Source organism: Nilaparvata lugens, chromosome 3, assembly GCF_014356525.2.
Source record: "Nilaparvata lugens isolate BPH chromosome 3, ASM1435652v1, whole genome shotgun sequence".
Lineage (NCBI taxonomy): Eukaryota > Metazoa > Arthropoda > Insecta > Hemiptera > Delphacidae > Nilaparvata > Nilaparvata lugens.
Window position 1 is genome coordinate 5,501,726 of NC_052506.1, and position 23,937 is coordinate 5,525,662.

The following is a 23,937-nucleotide window of genomic DNA, read 5'->3' on the forward strand; positions in this document are numbered from 1 at the left end:
ATCAATTGTATTTAATTCGTCAAGGAAATATTCTTCAATGATTAGATAATACTTTTTCATAATTTATATTAAATATTTTGTTAAAAAAATTTATATCTACATTGTTAAAAAACGATCTAGGAACGTTTCGGAGCTAGAAAAGGATAGCGTGATTTGCTTTGTAGAATGATAGACAAGGATAGCAACACCAATGTTGATAGAATTCTGCCATTATAACGTGCCCCTCACTATAGTTTACCATACCTTACAAGACTATATAGACAAGATGGTCTATAAAGAATATTTTTTCAGGACTAATTCATCAGAATCCACGTTTCAATTCTCTTAATGATTGAAATGTTCAAATGGTTTACTTGTAACTTATAAAACTCAATTTATATTACCTTTAAAAAATCTACTTTTGAATTCTTCAGAATCCACTATTGAATTCTCTCGAAAATTGAGATTGTCAAATAGCTAGCCTGACATATATAAAAATCAATTAATACTAACTAAAATAATAATGAAATAAAACAAAGATGAATTGGTACTAACTAGACAAGATAAACTATAGTGAGGTCCACGTTATAATGACAATGAATAAAGATAGAAGAATAGCGATGCCGATTCTCTGCATTAATTAATCATATTTCTACACTGTCAAAAATATAATTGGCACCGTTGTGGACCTAGAAAAGGATAGTACCACCGGCTTTGTCGAAAGATAGACAAGGATAGCAAAACCAAAGTTGATCAAATACTGTCATTATAACGTGGGCCTCACTATAGTAGTCAATTCAATGAATGCCTCAAAGAGTACGTACAGTAATTCTGATTATCTATAAGACAAATTTGTAATGAATATAATTCATTCTTTACCAAAACTCAGATACGTTTTGGAATTCGGCAAGATTTGCAATAAATAAATCTCATTCCTCACCGAAAATCAGATGAGTTTTGAAGTTCAAGTCCAGAGAGATGTTGGCATCATACCAGTCACCGTGTTCGGATTTGGTGTTAGAACTTCGTTACTGAGGAACTCTAGTGGAAGCATCACAAGATGGCCCTGAAAACAATTGAAATTTGAAGATAATTGTAAAATAAGATGACCCTGATGACCCAGGGTCACAAGATGACCCTGCAAAAAATTGCAATTTGAAGATATTTTTTGTAAAATAAGATAGAATCTCATTGGTTTACAAATCTACATTGATGCCTGGAGATTAATTTTTATGTAATAATGGTATTTTAATGAGATTCGATCATGACTATATGAGTCATAAAAAATATGAATAAGACAATTTGGAATACATTTCTATATGAAATGGTATTATTTAAATGGATTCTACTAGTAGTTCTGTGAACAGTAGACCTCACGCAGTATTCTCATCCACAAGTACCTGATTGAAACTATAGACCTTATGGAAATACAGCAATAGACTGGCTTCTCCACACATCTGTGTAATCACTTGTCAGCTGATTTATGATGAATAATTCTACAGTCTGATTTTTACTTTAATATTGGCGTATGAAGGAGGCTCCTTTTTCCTTTTATATTATCCTTGAAATGCAAAATTTCCAAAAACCTTGTATATACGTCGACGCGCAATTAAAAAAGGAACATACCTGTCAAATTTCATGAAAATCTATTACCGCGTTTTGCCGTAAATGCGCAACATATAAACATTTAAACATTAAGATAAATGCCAAACCGTCGACTTGAATCTTAGACCTCACTTCGCTCGGTCAATTAAATGTTATTCAACTGTTATAATCAATGTTATTTACCTTGACATTTTGTAGCAGCTGTACTGCTGAGTCAGGATCGGACTGAGCCAATGGCGTTTCGTATTGACGTCGCTTCAACGCGTCAAAACAGGTCACTTTGTCGCTCGGAATGCATTGGAATACCTTCAAACAATCACAGAAAAATGATTATAAATCAGATAAATTGATGACAATTGATAATAAAATAACATTAGGTAGAGAGCTACTCGTCGAGAGTGAAAAACTGAAAACAAGACAAACTGAAAAATTGAAGTACTGAAATCTTGATGTACAGAAAACTTATGAAACTGAAAACTTGACTTAGTGAGAACTCGACAAACTGAAACCTGCTGCCAGCATCAGAAACAGTGTTTTAATGTTGATGCCGCCAGCATCAACCGTGCTAGAATGTTAGTCGTTGCATAAAGTTCACTTTTTAGTAGTTTCAAAATCCAGTGCGAGAAGACCCATGTCATGGTATTTATTATGATATTAAATAGATATATTTTATCTATCTAATCAAATGACAAAAATACTTAATGGAAGAAAAATAATAGTTACTATTCTAGCACAATTTTGAAAAATATATATGTGATATTTGTAAGTTGCTCCGCCGGCAACGGAGAGGTACCGGGTTCGATTCCCGGTCTGGGCGCAATTTTTGGACAGTTTCATTCTTTAAATTTCCCTCTGCTATTTAGTACTTTGGTCAATATTTGCAGTAGCAGAAGTCCTTAGTTCTATTTAAATAGCTTTCATTGGATATTTGAAACAATTAGGCTACTATAGCGTGAAAATATGTAGAGTTTACATTATAAAATGTCGTAGATAATGTCATCTTTTCTCTAGAGATGAAGACCCACTAACCTGTTCGTATATATCAGTGTTGGCCCTAGCGGTAGCACGCCACACGTCATCATAAAACTGACTGCCGATCGGGTCCATCACAGAGGTCGAACGACCTTGACCGAGATCAGCTGATCGGCCGTCCTTGACAGATATCGGCCGTTCTGCCGACTCTAGCAGACCCAGGTGCTCCCGGAACAGTCGACGACGCAGCGAGCCGCAGTAATGGCCGACCTCCACCTCGACGCCGTCCCACTCTGTTTTCGTGAACCTCTCGTCCTGAAATCGATCAATGAATTTGAAAAACAATATAATTGAATGAAAAAGACTAAGAAATTGTCAAAAAACCACTGATTTATTGATAATTAGAAAGACCGGTTTCGGTTATTATAACTCTGATAAACGATAAGTTTATCAGAGATTGACAATGGTGTAATAACTGAAACCGGTCTTTCTAATTATCAATAAATCAGTGGTTTTTTAACAATTTCTTAGTCTTTTTCATTCAATATGAATAATTACCACAATATCAACTTCTCAACTACACAAAAAATAATATAATTCATTCTTTTAATCAGGTAAGACGTATGTAGAGACTATGTTTTGAGAAATACATTCATTTCTTTAAGTAAACATATATCTTTTTATACAAACCAACCTAACCTAACCTCGAAGTTGTTCAGATCTGTTTTTGTGAATCTCTTGTCCTGAAATCAGTCAATAATTTACAAAACTACTAGAATTTATCAATTTTATGTATTTTTCAGGTAAAATAGTTCTTTGAGCTACAGTCACAAGTTCAACTTCCCCCATCAACAATATTTTTCTGATGAAAAAGAACACTTTAGTCCCGTGATGCAAACAGAATTCATCCTTCACTTACAGTGAGATTCATGTAATAAAGTCAGCACCTAATCAACATTGGTTTCCTATCCTTCACTGTCATTAGACAAAGCAGATAGCTCTATCCTCCTACAACTGCCAAATTTTTGGTTGCTATGAAGAAATACAATGAGCTACCAAAATATGTTATGTCAATAATGGAAATTTACTAGTAGTTCTGTGAACAGTAGACCTCGCGCAGTTATAAACCGCAGCCTCCTCTTGTACTGGCAATCAGAGTAAATCCTGTCTGTATGTTGTGTGGGCGAGATATCGGTGTGAAAACGGCTAATGGCTGTTGGGGTTGGTGTATCAAAAATGCTAACATCAAAAGCTAATCTCCTTCAGGACATACTGGCAACAGGACAGCCCGAGTTCAAAGCAGAGAAAGTTCGAGAAACAATACTATGTTATTTTAGTTATTAATATTGCATGCGTTAGTTATGGCACGCAATCAATAGTTCATTTAAAAGTGCATAAAAATTGCATACAATTTATAGTCTACACAGCAGCTGTTTTTTTACCAAGTTACATTGAGATATTGAATTGCATGCGTCATGGCATGCAATTTATAATCAATTCGACAACTGATTTATGATGAATAATTCTATAGTCTGATTTTTTTCTAATATTGGCATACGAAGGAGGTTCTTTTTCCTTTTAAATTATCCTTGGAATACAAAATTTCAAAAAAACCTTATATATACGTCGACGCGCAATTTAACCCTTTGGTGACCAACATATGTGTTTTTTGAATTTTCCAATTTTTATCCTTTCTAACATGTTATTCCTTATATGAATATCACTTATATTAGTCTACATTTCATTCGAATTTTTTTTTTTTGTTTTTATTGATGTAAATTGTTGATGGGACTTGAAAGTCCCAATGGTCGTTATGATAAATCTGCAAAAATTAAATTATGGACTTCTAAGTTCCAATGGGCAACAAGGTTATTGTGATGATAAAAATAAAAGGATTCAATCTCAAATGGATGAATAATATTTATTTACACATATTTACACAAACTCATGAAAAATATTGAAGCAATTTTTCTTTTCATTACAACATATTGATACTTTGCACATTGCGCAATACGCATGAGGGCGAGACTCAATTTTATTTTTTGAGCATACTTCACATCTTATTCTTTTGATTCCAAATATAGGGTAGTGAATGCCTCTGTTACCTAATCTTACATCATTAGGAACTGACCACCTTTGTTGACAACTTTTTGGTTGCTGCATTGCATTTCTTGAGGTGGTGGGCACTTCATCTGACCGTTTTCGTTTTGCATGCCTGTCAAATTTCATGAAAATCTGTTACCGCGTTTCGTCGTAAATGCGCAACATATAAACATTTAAACATTAAAAGAAATGCCAAACCGTCGACTCAATCTTAGACCTCACTTCGCTCGGTCAATTATCAAATCATGAGAAATATATCTGCTTGACGAATGAAATTCAATGTATCATTATTAACAAGAATAAACAATATATATTATATCAGATACACCGGGATGACTTGAATCTCTAGAAAGTATATAACGGAAATCTAGTTGTTGACAACTCTATAGTCCTATTATCTCCATTGACTTATGCCCGGTTGCAGAATCGTTACATAAAATCGAACTTAGCTATGTGAGACATAGTTTAAAATCACTCACATAAATGGTTGGGCGTTGCACAGTCGTTTGCGGAAGCCCATTTAGCTATATCTCGAATTAGTATCACACATAATAAGTCACACTGCAGCTCTATTCACTTTTTCCCATGCTTCCATCTAACCAATGTCTTGGCATCGGGGAAAGTTTCAATCGACATCACTGTCAACAGACCTAAAAGACCTCACATAAAATTGATAAACCATATGGCGACTTGGCTTTTGGCGAGATTTCTCACCATATTTATTTGGTGCCATAGCGATTTGGAGCTTATAAACAACTTGAAAAAACATAGGGAGAGAAAAATAATCTACTTATATACAGATGGTTTTTCGTAAACATCTTTCAAAAAAAGCTATCACCTCTAAAATGCATGTGGTGGGAGTAGATATTGGATTTAACAGCACGACTTCGGGCCCATAACTTAAATGACCGTTTTCAGCTAATGGAGACATAAATAAGCTCTATTTGACGACTCTGCAACGAAATCATATGTTTAATTGGTCGTTTTTAGTTTTATGGGAGCTATAGTTTACTCTGACATCTGTGCAACGAAAAGTGGAGTTATGGCTTCATAAATAAGTTAAATGCTTGATTTTAACTTTATGTGACGACTCTGCAACCGGGCATTAATAGCGTCAATCTCACAATATTCACTAACCTCTATGACAACAGCAATCTCCGAGTCTCGTTTGCCCAGCAGACTTCGATCATTGATGTTGGCCGATCCAATGATGGCCACTCTATCATCTGCTATCAACAGTTTGGAATGCACGTAGATCAACTCGCTAACCTGGAAGGAAAACCAACATAGAGGCGATTAACAATAGGAAGCTTGGATGTAACTCTACTATATCATAGCCACCTCTAATACAAGGCCCCGGCCTACAATATTGCAACGTCGTAGCGTAGGCCTAGAATCTAATACATGATTGGCCTAGAATCTAATACATGATTGGTGAAAAAGACCAGCTGGTATTTTTAAAAATCTTTGTCACCAATCATGTATTAGATTCTAGGCCTACACTGCGACGTTGCAGTATCTTAGGGCGGGACCTTGTATTAGAGGTGGTTATGACTAGGATCCTATAACTCCTACTGTATCCTATAACTCCTACTGTATCCTATAACTCCTACTGTATCCTATAACTATCTTATTACTCCAAACTCTACAATATAGGGTAGGTGAGATTACTCACTTTTCTCTATAAGGCTACTGATTATTTACAATTTTTAAAACGGCTCTAATGAGTTGTAACTATCAGTGACTTATAAAAACGGGTACTTCATCTATATAAATAAAAATGGAGCCTCAAATTTCGACATTCAATAACTTTTTCATGAGTGCACCGAATTTGATGATTTTTTCAGTTGTGTTCGTTATGTTTAGGACCAGGTTTATGGCCTATTAAATTTATAATCCGACTTTAGGACTCTTTCCTACGGTCCTTCAAAGTTTACATGTAATCCTTATGGGAGAAAATTTGTGAGCTGGCCACACACAGAAATAAAAATCAGCTGTTATAATCATTGCGTCATCCAACAGCCGTCGGTATATAGTAGACAAGAGTGTGTGCTGCTCCATGACCGCCCATGTATTTTATTCTAAAAACAAAATGACTGTTCTGTGTGCGGCCTCAGGTTAAGACTTAAATGCTCTAAAGACATTGCTTTGTTTCGAATGATTGTGCAGTCTTCGGTGTTTAGAATTAATTGATTTTTAGTAAATTATTTATTTTGCAGTTGGAAAATTATCTATATACATATAATGCAGCATCGCACCTCCTCAGGTGTGCATCCAGCTAAAGTTTCTCATGAGATGCATTAACTATTTGGCGGTACGAAGTTCACCGGGCCAGCTAGTTTATGTATAAATCAATACAGTTACAATTAATTTGGCAATGACTGGGAGAGAGCAAAACTGCTCTTCTCCCAAATTTTGTAAACATTAACATTTCCAACATTACTTGATAACTTTTATAATTTTTCGATAGGTGAGAAGCTTTAGAATGGCCTTAGAAAATGTTAGACGGTAGGTATGTGTGATTGGGGATATCACTCTAATTCAAAATACTATTTTTCTGTAACTTCAAAATGTTGGTCCACCTCTTTGAATGTGGGTTCATTTTTTAAATGAAAGGGAGGTGATGTTACAAATTAACTTAATACGAAATTTTGAGAAGTATCGATATAATATATTTTGAATTGTGAATTAACTGTGTAAATTGAGTGTGTAATTACGGTCTAATTGAAGAAATTTGAAGTGACACATAACCTAGCTACATTTGGACTGTTGTATAAATTAGAATTGGAACCGTTTTGGGCTTATAAGCCTGTGCTACTTTTCTGTAAGTTGTGTAACTCTGAATGATTAAATAAATAAATAAATAATGTCACATTGCTAAGAACCTATTCAGTTAATTATTATTATTAAACGAAAATCCAAATTAAATGCTGTAATTCACCCCGAAGACTTCGGTTAATGCAAATATTGACAACAGGGTAAACAGCTAGATGGAAATTCGATGAGCGCTACTATTCAAAAATTATTTATCAGCCCGGGAATATAATAATAAAAGAGAATATATATCGATACTTCTTAAAATGTTGTATTAAATTCATGTCTAACATACCTTATATTCAGTTACTCACATTTGTGAAAATAGATTAATTCTGAGAATTGAATAAACATATTAATTAACATAAAGATAATTCCAAGATGAAAAATCAAGTTATCTGTAATAATCATAAAAAATGTACTTATATATTGAATAAAATGTACTTTAAAAATGTACTTAATATTAAAAAAAATAAAATGTACTTATGTAAAATATAATGTACTTATATTAAATAAAATGTACTTTAAAAATGTACTTATATATTAAATACTTCAAATTAATGAAGATATTAGCACAGAAAAAATAGCATAAGTATTGTATGTATTAATTTTGCTTATGCTATATTTTCTCCATTATATTAGTTAGTTAGTAGCCAGTGCCAGTTAAGTTACTAAGCATTAAGCGGAGTATTATTGGAAATTATTGAATTTAGTTCAATGTTCTTCGTTAATAATGAAAATTTTGTTTGTGAATTTCTACTCTACTATGAAAGCTAATTGGTGATTAAAGCATGATTTAATTAGTAGCTGTAATTATTCATAGCCCTCAATTTTATCATTCAAAAGATTAGATTAATTTTCACAATTTTAGGTGATACATCTCAGAACTTTGCTCCAAGTACGTTACGGTTTAGTGAGTGTTGAATGAAACAGGTTGAGAATTACAATTCTGCACCGACAAAAATTATGAATATTATGAATTTACATGTTTTTCTATGTAAATTTGAACCTTGATTTAGGGTTATTAAAATAAGATACCTTAGGGATAACAGCATGATGAATTTGTAAAGTTCATATATATAAATTTGATTGTGACCTCGATGTTGAATTAATCTGGGCCTGATTATATGAAAATGCAAATTTTATCAATCAGCGAAATGATAAATCTAGTGATGTACATTCGTATTCATAATATGAAGTTTTGATTATCATAATAAATCAAAGAATAGAGAGAAAAAGCAATAGTTCAGCTATAGAGATCGATCCAACGTTTTTGCGAGGTTCAGATCAAAATCTTCAGGTATAAGATGTGCAAGACAAAAGCGAAACAAGACTTTTTATATCACCCCTCAATAAATGTAGCAAAGCAAACAGAACAAAAACTGCCAGATAGAAAAACAGAGAAGCATCAACCAATAAGCAGAAATAATAGAGAGATTTTTACTCATTTTTCTTTAAACTAAACTTTTGATAACATTCAAAACTTCCTAGTTTTGGTATTTAATTACATAGACTACAGATGGAGATTACTGTGATATTGCAATTATTCAAATGCTAATTAATTGATATTATATTATTACGCGAAAATCCAAATAAATGCTGTAATTCACCCCGAAGACTCATGCTACTGCAAATATTGACAACAGTGTAAACAGCTAGATGGAAATTCGATGAAGCGCTACTATTCAAAAATTATTTGTTGTTAAATTATATTTGATGACAAATTCCCGGGCTGACAAATAATTTTTGAATAGTAGCGCTCATTGAATTTCCATCTAGCTGTTTACCTTGTTGTCAATATTTGCAGTAGCAGAAGTCTTCGGGGTGAATTACAGCATTCATTTGGATTTTTGTTTAATAATATGATAAGTACATAGACCGAAGACAAACCACTTCATTTGAGACACCCCACAGTTCAGCAAAGGCAAATTGAGAAAGAGTAGAAGAAGGAGAGAAGAAGAAAGTGGTTGAAAAGAGAGAATAATCAGGTGTTAGTCTATTTTTCTTGCAACTAAGGGCCGGTTGCACAACAGCCGGTTAAAATTTAACCATGATTAATTTCACGAGAACCAATCAGTGGGCGGTTTTGGAAAGACGGCTTCTCTGATAGGTTCTCGTGGAATTAATCACGGTTAAAATTTAACCGGCTGTTGTGCAACCGGCACTAAGGGCCGGTTTCCGAGCTCGGGATTTAGCTAAGTTCTAGACTTTAAACAGCTGGAGTCAGAAAATTGGCTTTCCGAAACGGGGCGTAGTCACAGTTATTGTCATAGTCACGTTTGAATTAAATTTCGAAAAACTAGAAAATTGAACACAAAATAAAATAAAGAGAAAATAGTGTAAAGTTTCAGCCATTTTTAGTTATTTACAAATGTTCAATTTCGTCAAGAAAAAACGTTTCCAATTATAGAAATGAGAAAATAAAAACTGCAACAACTGTTATAAAAACTGCAACTACGCCCCGTTTTGGAAAGCTAATTTTCTGACTCCAGCTGTTTAAAGTCTAGAACTTAGCTAAATCCCGAGCTCGGAAACCGGCCCTAAATTTCTCTAGTTTGGGTATCGAGCAACATAAACCCAAGACAAGCCACTTCATCTGTATTATCCCAAATTTAAGCAAAGGAAAGTGGAGAAAAACTAAAGTAGAAGAAGGAGCAAAGTGACAGCCGACAAGCAGAGAGAGTAAATAAATGTTTACTTATTTTTATTTCAACTAGAAGATTCTAGTTTAGGGTATTGAAGACCATAGATACAAGACATACCACTCCATTCGTATCTCCCCTCAGTTCAGTTCCTAAATGAAAGGAAACTAAGAGAGAAGGAGGCGGAAAGCGACAGCCGATAAACAGAGAGAAAAGAGAGATGTTTACCAATTTTCCGTTAAGCACAGAATGTGTGCGGAGGCCGTGAAACGAAATGTAATCGTCGGGCTGAGCCACCCCGGCCGCTTTTAGTCGAGCTATCAACGAGTCTTTGCCTCTGAGAACAATTAATTATGATTAATGTGATTAATTTGATTAAGATGTGTGTGTGTGTAATTAATTAAATTATAATAATGTATGTGACAAACATTAATATATAACTGTGAGCATAGGTGGAATGGGAGGGATTGATGTTATTCATAAAGAATGCTGGCAGTTAGTGGATCATCCCAAAATTTTCTTTATTATATTTACAAACAGTTTAGAAGATCTACTTCAATTGTTAATAGCTTAATCCTTATAGATTCTCTTACAGATATACGCGCCTCCAACACGCTCCCCGCCCGCTCCGCACTCGCTCCGATCATGAACGTTACGCGAGATGTTACGCAAGGGTTCGATTGAGGTTCGATTGAGGTTCGAAGGATGATCGATCCGCTCTTTTCTCATTGTTGACTTCACTACAACCTAACCTCACAAATGTGAAACGTTCAATCCAGCTGATCGGGTAACAAAACTAAATAAAATATTCTGACCAGGGGATTGCTGGGTAGCCTAATAATACATTATGTTCATATAATAAATTTATAATGAATATTATGATTATTTCATTTATTTTGATGTTTAATTATAAAAGGTAATGTTTCAAAAGGTGAAAAGCTTGATTGGGAGTTCGGCTTCTTTCTTTTAATGCTAATATGCCGGTACCTATTATTATAAATGCTTTTATAACTTTATATTATTTAATTTAATAATTAATTATTAATTTTGATAATTTTATTTGCTAATACAGAGATCGTAACTATAAACAAACATTACAAATAAACACGTTGACCACGCATGCGCAACTATTGGTTAGTTCGACCTAGGAGCTTGCCAAGCTTGACCTCTGTTACACGCTCTTCTCGCGTTCCACTCTTGCTCCCCGGTCAATCATCAATCGCTCTGCTCGAGTGACGTTCGATTGCGGAGCAGAGCGAAAGTCTGCACGCACCTTTTAGATTGAACGGAACTTGACAAACACATATGTTCATCATTTATATCATATCATAAGTTATATTCAATCTAATAGTATCTATAAGGATTGAGTTATTAACATTTTGTTAATAACTTTGTAAACGCAGCTTTAGAATGACTTTTCTATTTGATGACGTGGCGCAGTTTGAACAGTGTTCACTCTACCAATCAATCAATCAAGTTCACTCTACTCAGTCAATCAATCAATCAATCATTTATTTTATTTCCAAAACATATATACATGAAAATGTACATGAAAAAGTCAAAAACTGAAAACTAATTTAAAGCTAAAGAGAAATAGTGACAGTTTAAAATTCATTTTTTTACAGTAAACTCGTTTATACTGTAGCATGCTAGATCTATCAAATATGCTCTCAACAATTCCTTGAATTTATCAGAATTAGCAAAATTAGCATATTTGATAGACGCATTTCCGATATTTTTCCCTGTCAGTTATACTTTCTTCAGGAATCCTCGCTAGGTTGAGATCATTTTAAACAGTTTTATCCAATCTACTCAATTTTTAAGGAATCAGACATATTCGACTATTCTGCTCATGGGAAGTCATTAGCTATACTAGCCATTATAACTAGCCGTCAGGCTCGCTTCGCTTGCCGTATCCGTCTAGCCAGGGGGCTCCGCCTGGGTCGTCCGAGATTAAGATCAGCAGGCTCGCTTCGCTCGCCTGCATTTTCCATTTGAGCATTTTTATCATATGTTAGGACGATCCAGTCGGGGGTCCAGACTAAACGTCTGGCTAAACGGATATGGCGAGCAAAGCGAGCCTAATGGCTAGTAATATAATATTCCCAGGAATAGCTCTGATTGAAGTAGCAGTGCCCAATCAATTTTTCCGCGATGAATGCATTTCAATCTTCAACTTGGTGCCAACCTAACAAAGTCAACTCAACTTAATGCCAACCTGACAAAATTATTAATTTAGTTACCAGTTAACATTTGCTTCGAACCATATAATATGTTCTATATTAACATATGGTATGGACACTTCAATTATTATTTTAAGATATTGGAATAAGAAGAATATACATGCTAAAAGACGAACTTTAAACCCTTAAAAAACCACCCTTAGAGTCAAAATATTGCCGAAAGATTTCTTAGTGCGCCTCTAAAGGGCCAACTGAACATACCTACCAAATTTGAACGTTTTTGGTCCAGTAGATTTTTAGTTCTGCGAGTGAGTGAGTGAGTCAGTCAGTCAGTCAGTGAGTGCCATTTCGCTTTTATAAATATAGATTATTTCAAACAGTTTAAGGTGAATGTTACTATAAATATGGTGGTTTGTTGACTCAGCTGACTCACGGCTCTGAATTGACAAATCCTTCATACCTGGCCCATATCTTGTACAGAAATGTGCCAGGGGTGATTAGGGAAGTAGAGGCGTTTAGTTTGTTAGTCTTTAGGTAGAGGGTGGACAGGTGGCTGTACCAGATTGGTTGGGGAAGCTTCAGAAGAACTACTCCAATCTCGTTATGCTTGGTGACCAACACGACTTCAAGGTTTCCAGACAATTGATTGGTATTTATTTTATCATTGATATAACCGGTTTGACTGTTTTGCCTTTTTGGTTTATGTTTTTTTCCATTCTCTCTTCTGAGAATTTCTGGAATCCGTGCCACTGCGGTCTTCAATAAAATATTGTTTTTTCTTCTTTATTTATTCTATTAATCAATCAATGTATTAAGTATACTAACTTATTCCTACATACATATTCCTACATACTCATTCTTAAATATACATCAGCACAATGTAATATCTATTTTATAATCAGAATATTAATAATAAATCCATAATATAAGTGTATTCTCTATTATTTACTTCTATGAGCAGATTAAGCTTATGTATAAAGTGGAACTCTCCCCCTACACACAGATGGATAATCTAGTAGGGGGATTCCAAAATATGTTGTATATTGTATTTCTTATTCTTATTCGTGTTGTTCTAGTTTTCAGACAGTTTGAAGTGAATTGTTGGCCTACCTTGAGATGGAGGCGTAGTTCCAGTGAGTGATGGCATGCAAAGCTGTTCCAGTGGGGGTTCCAACCTCGCCTTCAAACCCTGGCAGCAAGGGTATCACCACGTAGACCCGGAATGTTTTTCGCTCACTGCAAACATAACACACATTATTTTCATTCACAGTAATACGATTTATCTTAATGAATGTACATAGTTTATAAACTTTATGTGACCAAAATGGAGGACAAATAAAGCTATACACTGAACAATAAATGTTATACAACATAAAAACACTGAAAATTAATAGTTTATAAATAGTTTATAAAGTTGATGTGACCAAAATAAATATTAAAAACTGGATACTTCACAACTATTATTTCCATCTTAATATTTTATGAGTTCAAAATTTTTTTCAGCTTTTAAAACTATTCATTATCGTCTGGATTAATTCACAATTAATAGCATTTATTTTAAATATACTTACCATTGTTTGAATAAAAATATTCAATTTTAAATTATTAGCTTAAGATTTAGAAACAGTTACGGTAAGTCTCTACTCCTACTGGCGAACAAGTGTTTCACTTATGCCAGTAGTTCTTCACCTCCAGCCGTATTTTACAGATAGATGATATAGATATTTAGAATAATAATTATTGTCTTTTTTTCTGATTGTCACATCTTTGTAAAGTTTTTGTGTTTTGGTGAAATTGGTAAAAAATAGAGGACAAATACAGCTAGCTATACACTGATCAATAAATGTTATACAACATAAAAACACTGAAAAACAAAGTAAACTGACTGAATATATATACAGTGAGGTCCACGTTATAACGGCAGTGGAGAAGGATAGGAGAAAAGCGTTACCAATTCTCTGCCTTGCCACTGCCTTCTATAGAGGATAGCTGATACCGGTGTATCACATGTAATATTAACTGTTCATTATCGTTAATATAATCAATCATACTTTATATGTCAAGAAAATTTATTGTCCAATGATTAAATGATGAATTTTCATAATTGAGATTATATATTCTGTTTATTATATTTCTACATTGTTGGAAAACGATTTGGCAAAGTTGCGGAGCTAGAAAAAGATAGTGTTAACTGTTTTGTCTAATGATGGACAAGGATAGCATCCACACTGATGTTAATCAAATACTGCCATTATAACGTGGACCTCACTATAGCGCCTACTTCATAGAATCTTCTAGCAATAAGAGTAAAGCGAAATGGAGTATTATGAATAGTGAATTTAATAAAGAGGGTCAAATCAAAGTATCTGATAGCAAATTAGATCCATTTGAATTAAATAATTTCTTTGTTGATAAGATCAATGCAATTGTAAAAAATGTGTCTCAAAAAGTGAGGAGCCAGAACTCTACCAACTATTTGTGTAGTAGCTTAAAACCATCTTGTTCATTTAAGTTCAGTTTAGTTAGTAAGGGTGAAGTTGAAAGCGCTACCAATACCATGAAAGCAGATAGATGTGAGGATGTTTATGGAATAAACACCTTGGTTGTGAAACTAGGAATGAATTATTTGAGTGATGTTTTGACTCATATTATAAACAGTTGTATATTGAGCTCCATCTTTCCAGATGCACTTAAGCGTATAAAAGTGATTCCCATATTCAAAAAAGGATGCAAATCTGAGTGCAATAGTTTCAGACTATTTCACTTGTTCCTTATTTCCAAGGTGTTCGAAAAAGTATTAAATAAACAAATAGTTCAGTATTTTGAAGTCAATCGTCTTTTTAGTGACTGCCAATATGGCTATAGAGCAGGACTGGGAACTGTTAAAGCAACTGTTTCTCTCTTTAATTTTCTTATTGAATCATTGGAGAAGAAAAATCCAACTGAAATAAGACTATTTGACCTCTCAAGAGCTTTCGACACGGTATCTCATGAAATTCTTTTGAACAAACTGGAGTATTATGGTTTTGAGAAGTCTGCAAGCAATCTCATACGTTCTTATTTGAGCAATAGGTTGCAAAAGGTAGCTTTCAATGGTAATGAGTCTAGTTACTTGCCTGTTTTCTATGGTGTGCCACAAGGCTCTATTTTAGGCCCAATTCTGTTTATTATTTATGTAAATGATATGCCAAAAGTAATTGGACCGTCAGCTAAAGGATACCTGTTTGCTGATGATCTTGCGATTTGTGTTAGCACAAAGACCCTTTCAACTAACGACAGACCAATAAATGAGATGACTCTTAAGGTTGAGCACCGATTTAGTAGAATATAGAGTGACTAATGTTGTGATTCAAGTGGTAGAAATTAGAACTAAGAATATCAAATCCCAGATAGAAACTATAATAGACTTTTAATTTAATTTATTGAACACTTTACAAAAAATTTCATTTGTAGTATTGTTATAGAATGTATAACTATTATGATGTAGTATGAAATTTGAATACTCCTCAATTAGCTCTAAGCTAGAGGAGCAACAAAACACTGTATGTATATGATACTATGTAACTTTAAATGAAATAAATTGAAATTGCAAAATTATTATTATTATTATTATTATTATTATTATGTATTGTTTCTGTATTATTTTCTGAGGCAATAGATAAATTTGATTTGATTTGAAAGTAGATTGGTGATTACCGGTGCGCGCGCAGAATGCGCTTGTAAAGCGCGTCTCCAACCTGGTTGCGCACCGGACTGGCGGCCGAGGACACGGCCGTGATGAAGAACTGGTTCTCGATGTAGACGTAGTGACGCGCGCGGCCAATCACGCCCACGTACGCCTCGTGAATCGATGCCTCCCACGTCTCACTGTCCAGAAAGCCCGCCGACCATTGGCTCACGCTGCGAACTACCTGGCCAATCACAACATAGCTTTGATTAGATTAGAAAACAAATTGTTGTCATGATGGAAAAGCACTACTTGCCCAATCACAACACAGTTTCAATCAGATTGGAAAAAATGTCAGGATGGAAAAGCATTACTTGCCCTGGCCATTCAAGCCACAAGTTGAAAATCAGGTGACATATTATCATAGGGTACTGATGGTGTAACTAACTGATGTAATAATGTTTATTTTGTATCATGTATTAGGTTGTATATATTTGACTTTTGTATTGTTGACCGAGCGAAGTGAGGTCAAAGATTCAAATCGACGGTTTGGCATTTCTCTTTATGTTTAATGTTGAATGTTTAAATGTTTATATGTTGCGCATTTACGGCGAAACGCAGTAATAGATTTCCATGAAATTTGACAGGTATGTTCCTTTTTTAATTGCGCGTCGACGTATATACAAGGATTTGGAAATTTTGCATTTCAAGGATAATATAAAGAAAAAGGAGTCTCCTTCATACGCCAATATTAGAGTAAAAAATCAGACTACAGAATTATTCATCATAAATCAGCTGACAAGTGATTACACAGATGTGAGGAGAAGCCAGTCTATTGCTGTATTTCCGTAGGGTCTATAGTTTCAATCAGGTACTTGTAGATGAGAATACTGCGTGAGGTCTACTGTTCACAGAGCTACTAGTATATTAATAACTCAGATATGGCTGCAATAAAGTTTCTATTCTATTCTATTCAGGTTCATTTAGAAAAAAAACTGTAGTCACTACTTGCCCAATCAAAGTGGAAATGAATAAGCTTTATCAATAAATATATTGTTGACTGTAATATTATATTATTCAATGTTTTGTATGACAATTGTAAAAAGAAGCTCAATGTGCAATGACATCTATGAAAAGCAGAACAAATTGAAATCTCTATTGCAGAAAGCAAAAAATATGTTATAGCAACGTCAAAATATATATAATACATTCAAAATAGTCAAACACATCACATCACAGTAGAACCGTTACAAACGTTTTAACACTGGAAATACGTTGTTATAGACTGGATATCATAGATATTTTTTTGAAGATTACAAACATTATAGACTAGACTCGACTGTAAAGAAAACATATTATGGTTTCTCTGTAATGAGAATAATATGAGATTGATTATGTTTATTTGTTCTGCAAACTCTGTTTACCGGCTTGATTTCATGCATGGAAAACAGCTGAGATTGAATGACTGACAAAAAATATCTATAAACTCATGTATCTACATTTTTTCTCCGCAGTAGCCTACCCCTTGCATTATAATACATATAAATATGAACTAACTTAATGTATCTAACATTTAAGATTTATATTAGTTACAGTAGAGTCACAAAAAGTAGTGTATCAAAGAGAAGAGCAAAAAGCTGCTATTATATAGCAGAGTCATGAAACCCCTAATATTTGAGTTAAGTGATAAGTGCATGAAAGCCAATAAGTTGATATCAGAAGAATCAAAATCAATAGCAAATATTAAAGATAATAACTCACCATACAATTCCAAAATTCAATGTAAGACATGAGTCAGAAAATGTGCTGTTTTAAGTCAAGTTAATCAAATAATACATTCGCATGATTAATAATCGATTCAGTTTATATTGTAATATCAAATCATTAAATGACTAATCCACTATTATAATTGTTTGTTTTTCTACAGTAATTTTCAGATCAAATCAAATCAAATTTATTCACCAATTAACAACAGTGTTACAAGAAAATAATTAAATAATTTTTTGTTAAATAATTGGCGTGGCTAGAAAAATAAATCTTGTGCTCTAGCCACGAGTTTAAACATTCCTCACTATTATATTAACATGATTCAAATTAATACAGCTCTTATTGTGAAGAAAAATAAAATAAAATGAAAAATAATCAAGACCAGTACAATACAGATAGATAAATCAAATAAACAATCATATAATTAATGTAATATAGTTAGGTTAGGTTAATGTAATATAGTTAGGTTAGGTTAGGTTAGTTAATCATATAATATAACCAAGATACTTCAAATATTCAAGATAGCACTAGAATTTCAAAACAGATTAGTGGACATTGCATACTTCAATAAACATATTAACAACATCAAATATAATTATTATTTAAGAAAAATTGGAAAAATATTTCCTTTATCAATTGGGAATTTTAAAGTACCTGATAATTCATTTTCACCCATTCCTTTATTATTATGTTATTTGCTACAATAAAACTTGTAAGAAAGTAGTTTAATTTCTTGTAAAACTTGTTTACTTGTATACTGAAATGACGAATGAAATGTATTGTTCTTAAGAATGACTATCTGATACCATAGAGAGAAAAAAATAGCATAAGCTTAAGGCTGTGCAAAGGCTAAAAATAAACTTTTACTCGTGATATTTTTCAATTTTTTTTTATTTGTAAATCATGAAGCTATCAAAATGAAAAAGTTTTCTCAGGAAAACATTTTTTTTCTGTTCATTACTTTTTGAGATATGAGCACCTAAAGTTTAAATTTTTGGGACAGAACATTTTAAATTCGGTAAGAGATGAATCCATGAGATTAGAGGATAGATCTTCATGGCATTGTTGATCTAGTGAAACAAAAATTTCTGAAAATATCAATTTTTGAGATAGTTATTCAATTTACTAAAAATAGCAAAAATAACTTTTATTACTATTAAATTTTGTAAAACTTTAAAGTGAAAAAACACTCACTAATTTAATACTAATAATAATAGTGAAAACGAGATGGATAACCAACAACAAATAACTTTTAGTTGAGTTATTTTGGTAAATAGAATAACTTTTCCAAAAATTGATATTTTCAGAAAACTTTTTGTTTTACTAGATCAACAAAACCATGAAGAATCCATCCTCTAAATCTCATGGATTATATTGTACCGAATTTGAAATTTTCTGTCCCAAAAATTCAAACTTCAGTGCTCATATCTCAAAAGTAATGATCGGAAAAAAATGTTTTCCTGAGAAGAATTTTTCATTTTGATAGCTTGATGTTATATAAATCGAAAAACTTGAGAAAATATCACGAGTAGAATAGTTATTTGTGCAACTAGTGCGCAAAGTGACAGCTTGCTGCACCAAAAGAAACGTTTATGCCCGAGCCGTAGGCGAGGGCGGAATTGTTTCTTGAGTGCAGCAAACAAACTTTGCGCACGTATTTCACATTAAATTTTTCCTACAGTTACCATTGAATATGAGAAGTGGTTGATGATGAGTAAAATGATGGCTGAAATCCATCAATGTTTGTCTGTATAAATTAATAACAACTTAATTTATTTTAAACTTGATAATCCAATGAAAATTAAGAATCGATAATTCATTCAAATTAAAATTAAATTAATCCAATTGATTTGAAAATTTGAATAAATCTTAATTTCTAAAAATTAAACGGCTGCTGTTCAAACGGGCCTTAGTATTAAGAGTGCGCAAAGTAATACTTTGTGCACTAGAGCGGAAAAGTGATTCTTTGCGTTCTGTAATCAGTGCAGCAATGGCCACTTTCCAAGGTACCTGTAGGAAAAGTTTATTTTTAGCCTTTGCACAGCCTTAATATGCTATCTTTTCTGTATGCTGATACTCACCTGACAAGAAACCTGGTAGGTTCTAGTTGTGATGAATTCAAATTCGGTTTGCACATTCGAGTAGGACTTTGGCAGCAGATAAGGATAGCACGGATTCGTTTTCGCCTTTTCCAGCTGTAACATGAAATATAACTTCTTTAGTTGAAGAGTTATAAAACAAGTTTTTTAAACAAAAAGATTAAAAGTTGATATTCAAAGTGTTTGTTTTTCTACTCGAACGATGTTGATTACAAGAAGTACTAACTCTTTCATGGTTGAATGGTATAGACGACTTTGTAGTCTCAACTCCATCTAATATAGACTATTTTCTTTGTTGTAGTTCATACACTGTGTTACTCGTAAATATTTGAAAAAACACTTACTTTTGTTGGAGTATTGAGGAATGCATTTCACTCCTGAAGTGGAGCTTCATCAGCCTGCCACCAGGGGCGCTTGCTCTTATGGGTTGGACTGTGTGGCCAAAATGTGGGAAATTATTACATTTGATTTGAAGTTTAGTTGATCATTTATTAAATTGGATTTGTCATTTTTGAGGTGTTTGTTGAAAATGTGTGTGATTTCAATATATGTTTGTATGTTTTTGTGAGTGTGTCCTGTGGCTATTAAATGTTCTGCATAGGTGGATTCTGAATTTGAATTAATGCTTTTGTGTTCATTGTATCTTATTTTGAAGCTACAGCCGGTCTGTCCAATATAGAATTTTGGGCATGAATTGTATCTTATTTTGAAGCTACGGCCGGTCTGTCCAATATAGAATTTTGGGCATGAATTACATTTTAGTTTATAAATCCCTGTTTTTTTCAAATTGTGAGCTGTCATTTCCATATTTTTAGTTGGGTTTTCAAATTGTTGTTGGTTCTAAATGCTGTTTTGTAACCTGATTTTTTGGATATGTTTGGATTGTGATTTTTGATTGAAATAGGTTAGTGTGACGTATTTGTTGGGATTACAAAAGTAAGTGTTTTTTTCAAATATTTACAAGTAACACACTGTCTGAACTACAACAAAGTTATTATATAGTGTTTCGTCATGGAAAGCAACTTCAAGACTATTTTCATTTGCATATCATTTCACAGTTTGAAGTAAATGTCACTATAGTGATATGGCGGAAGGTGTGGCTCGTTCATCAATTGGGCTAGTCAGTCAGGTCGAGCGAGGGGTTTGTTACCACTGTCTGAAAAAAATGGCTTTTGGTGGCCCTGGAAAGGGCCAAGTTTGTTGCTGGTGGCCCTGAAAAGGGACCAAGATTGTTGCTGGGGCCCTAAAAGGGACCAAGGCAGGCTAGATGTTTAGTAGTCGTCGACTGGCGCGATACCACACCGCGCGAGGGTCCCGGGCAGGTCCGTCTGGTGCGAGAGCAGGCCGGCAGGGCTCAAGTCAATGGTTCGCAGTCTCCACTCTGGTTTACCCGGGCTACGGAGAGGGCTGACCGGGTGATCTACTAGCCAGAGGTCGTGCCGAATCACCGCCGGGAGGACCTCCTCGACCACTTCCTCGTTTAGAAGGGGCCTTCGGTCAAACCCGGGCAGGCAGGTCGTAGGCTTCCGCTGCACACACTCCGATGTCGGTTCGGCACCAACCCGCGCATCCAGAACCGCGCGCCAGTTGTTAGGCTGGGGCGCTAAGTCTTGGGGCGCAGCTGGCGCGGCGGTGTACAGCCTCAGCCTCTCCTCCACCTGGCGAAGCCGACGTAGGGCCCTCCTCTTCTGGATTCGGCGGCCGGCGCGGTTCCTCCTAGGCATCGGCTGGGTAGTAGACAAGGAAGACACCTCAGGTTGCGGTTAGTCTCGCCGTGGTTCCCTCTTGGCCTGCTCGCTGCTCTGCTCCTGGTCTCGGTAGTGGTCTCGGCTGGTAGTGGTCTCTGGTGGTGGTCTCGGCTGGTGGTCTCTCTGGCTCTTCAGTGGAAGGCTGCTAGTGAGCAAGTGCTATCGAGGGTAGCTGAATAGCCCCCTTTTATTCACAGTCCCCGAGTTCACCTGCGCTGCTATTGGCCGGCGGTGCTCGGCCAATAGAAACGCAGGAACGGGTGGCGGCGACTGAGGCGCACCCTGGTGGCGGGTGGGTCAACCACTCATTTGGTTGATGCGTGGCGTGGGGAGCAGAGCAGAGCGGCAGGCTGAAGGTAGCGAACGCGAGGGAGGTATCATAGTAAGGTCCTCGTTATAATGGGAGTATTTGATCAACATTCAATCAATCAATCAATCATTTATTTCTTTCCAAAACATACATGAAAATGTACATGAAAAAGTCAAAAACTAACTTAAAGCTAAAGAGAAATTAGTGACTGTATAAAATTCATTTTTTACAGTAAACTCGTTTATACTGTAGCATGCTAAATCCATCAATATGCTCTCAGCAATTCCTTAAATTTTGATCTATCAGGTTCATGTCTTATGCAACCTGGAAGAAACCAATGAATTTTATTCCCATGTACGTTGGACTTTGTTTATATTTTTCCTTATTGTGTTTCTTTATTGTAAAATTATTGTTATTTCTTGTGTTGTAATTATTATGATATCTACTTGCCGTGGGAATCTAGATTCGTTAGTTTTTATATATAATATTGTCCTATAAATGTACAGGCTGTACACCGTCATGAACTTTAACTTACTGAAGAATGGCTTGCATGATTGCTCTCTATCAAGATTTAGAATTATTCTTATTGCTTCTTTTTGTAATAGGAGTATTTTATTTAAGTTTGAGATGCTTGTTCCTCCATATGTTTCAATTCCATATGAAATGTGGGAATGGATCATTGCAAAGTACACTGCTTTTAACGTTTCTAAGTTGACATTAGTGTTGCTATCCTTGTCTATCATTCGACAAAGCAGATAGCGGCATCCCTTTCTAGTTCCCATACGTTGCCAGATCGTTTTTCAACAATGTAGAAATTAATTAGCAATATCAGATATAGTCAAATTTGGTTCTCTTCAGGAGAAAAGAAGAAGAATTGTCAATGATATGGTCGAATATTGGTGTTATCTCAATCTTGAACATTAATCATGAGATCATTAAAAATATATTTTCTTGGCAAATAAATATAATTGATTATTATTTTTGAGGGGGACAGTTAATATTACATCAGATATACCAGTATCAACTATCCTCTAGAAGGCAGTGGTAAGAGAATCGACAACGCTGCTCTCCTATCATTCTCTACTGCCATTATAACGTGGACTATATTACCATAGAGAAACAATAGCTTAAGTAGATATCCCATGGTATAGGGCGTTTATGTCGCAACTTTTACTGTTATCTCAAGCCGATTACTGTCGATTTTTACTGTTTTGATGGGGCAAGAGTGTATGAACGGTACAATATGAGAGACTACCAGCATCATAAAGCTTCACGGGAAAGAACTACGTGGACTATCAGCTTGAGATAATAGTAAAAGTTGCGAAATAAACGCCCTATACCTTGGGATATCTACTTATGCTATTGTTTCTCTATGATATTACCTTGATAGAGTTCCATCGTTTAATGAATGACGTTATTATTTATAAGGAATGCTGCTGATAATTTGAAGTGAGTATCACTATTACCTTGATGGCGTTCCATCGTTCGATGAAGTGACGCGCAACGTCGCGTGCGGGCGCACCTACCACGCATGCGCCGATGTCATGCCAAGGCATGCGTGGAGTCTGTGAACGGTCCACCAGGTCTGCAAATCAAACAAGCCAAAAATCACTAAAGATACTATTCAATGAATTGTATAAAGTCCGAATAAAACAATCTGCACCCCTATATCATTTGGCCAAAAATTTGATGGCATTTGAAAACTCAACTTGCTTGATTACGTCACGAGAATAATGTCGCCTAGTGAAGAGGATGTCAGGTTGGCTGCACTGCCGGCTAGTTCAAACAAATTTGAAATTTGAAATTTGAAATTTATTTGCCCAAAAATTCATACATTACAAAAATTGAAATAGACAAGTCTAACAAAACACAATATCTTAAACTAAGAATAACATAGAAAAGAACTTGACTAATCATGAAAACCTAAGATAAAAGTAGAATTTTTTAGGCGCCACCAGCAAAGAAAAAACATCTTGCCGCTGGTGGGAATATTTATATTAAGAAAGTTAAAGACATGTGTCAGTGTTGATGTTCTAAAGGTAGTTTAC

General features: G+C 34.6%; 1 protein-coding gene across 1 annotated transcript in view; it reads right to left on the bottom strand.

Annotated features, from left to right (window-relative positions):
* Positions 1 to 102: 102 nt before the first annotated feature.
* The window catches only part of LOC111061682 (phospholipase D2), a 67,784-nt gene continuing 43,949 nt past the window's right edge, over positions 103 to 23,937 (bottom strand). Inside the window, exons 16-24 of the mRNA XM_039422667.1 lie at positions 23,356 to 23,474; positions 19,814 to 19,927; positions 15,995 to 16,209; positions 13,409 to 13,534; positions 10,344 to 10,452; positions 5,797 to 5,928; positions 2,614 to 2,871; positions 1,768 to 1,890; positions 103 to 1,045 (exon numbers count right to left, since the gene is read on the bottom strand). Coding sequence (XP_039278601.1) covers positions 944 to 1,045; positions 1,768 to 1,890; positions 2,614 to 2,871; positions 5,797 to 5,928; positions 10,344 to 10,452; positions 13,409 to 13,534; positions 15,995 to 16,209; positions 19,814 to 19,927; positions 23,356 to 23,474 — 1,298 coding nt within the window. The 3' untranslated portion in view covers positions 103 to 943. The remainder of the gene's footprint in view (positions 1,046 to 1,767; positions 1,891 to 2,613; positions 2,872 to 5,796; positions 5,929 to 10,343; positions 10,453 to 13,408; positions 13,535 to 15,994; positions 16,210 to 19,813; positions 19,928 to 23,355; positions 23,475 to 23,937) is intronic.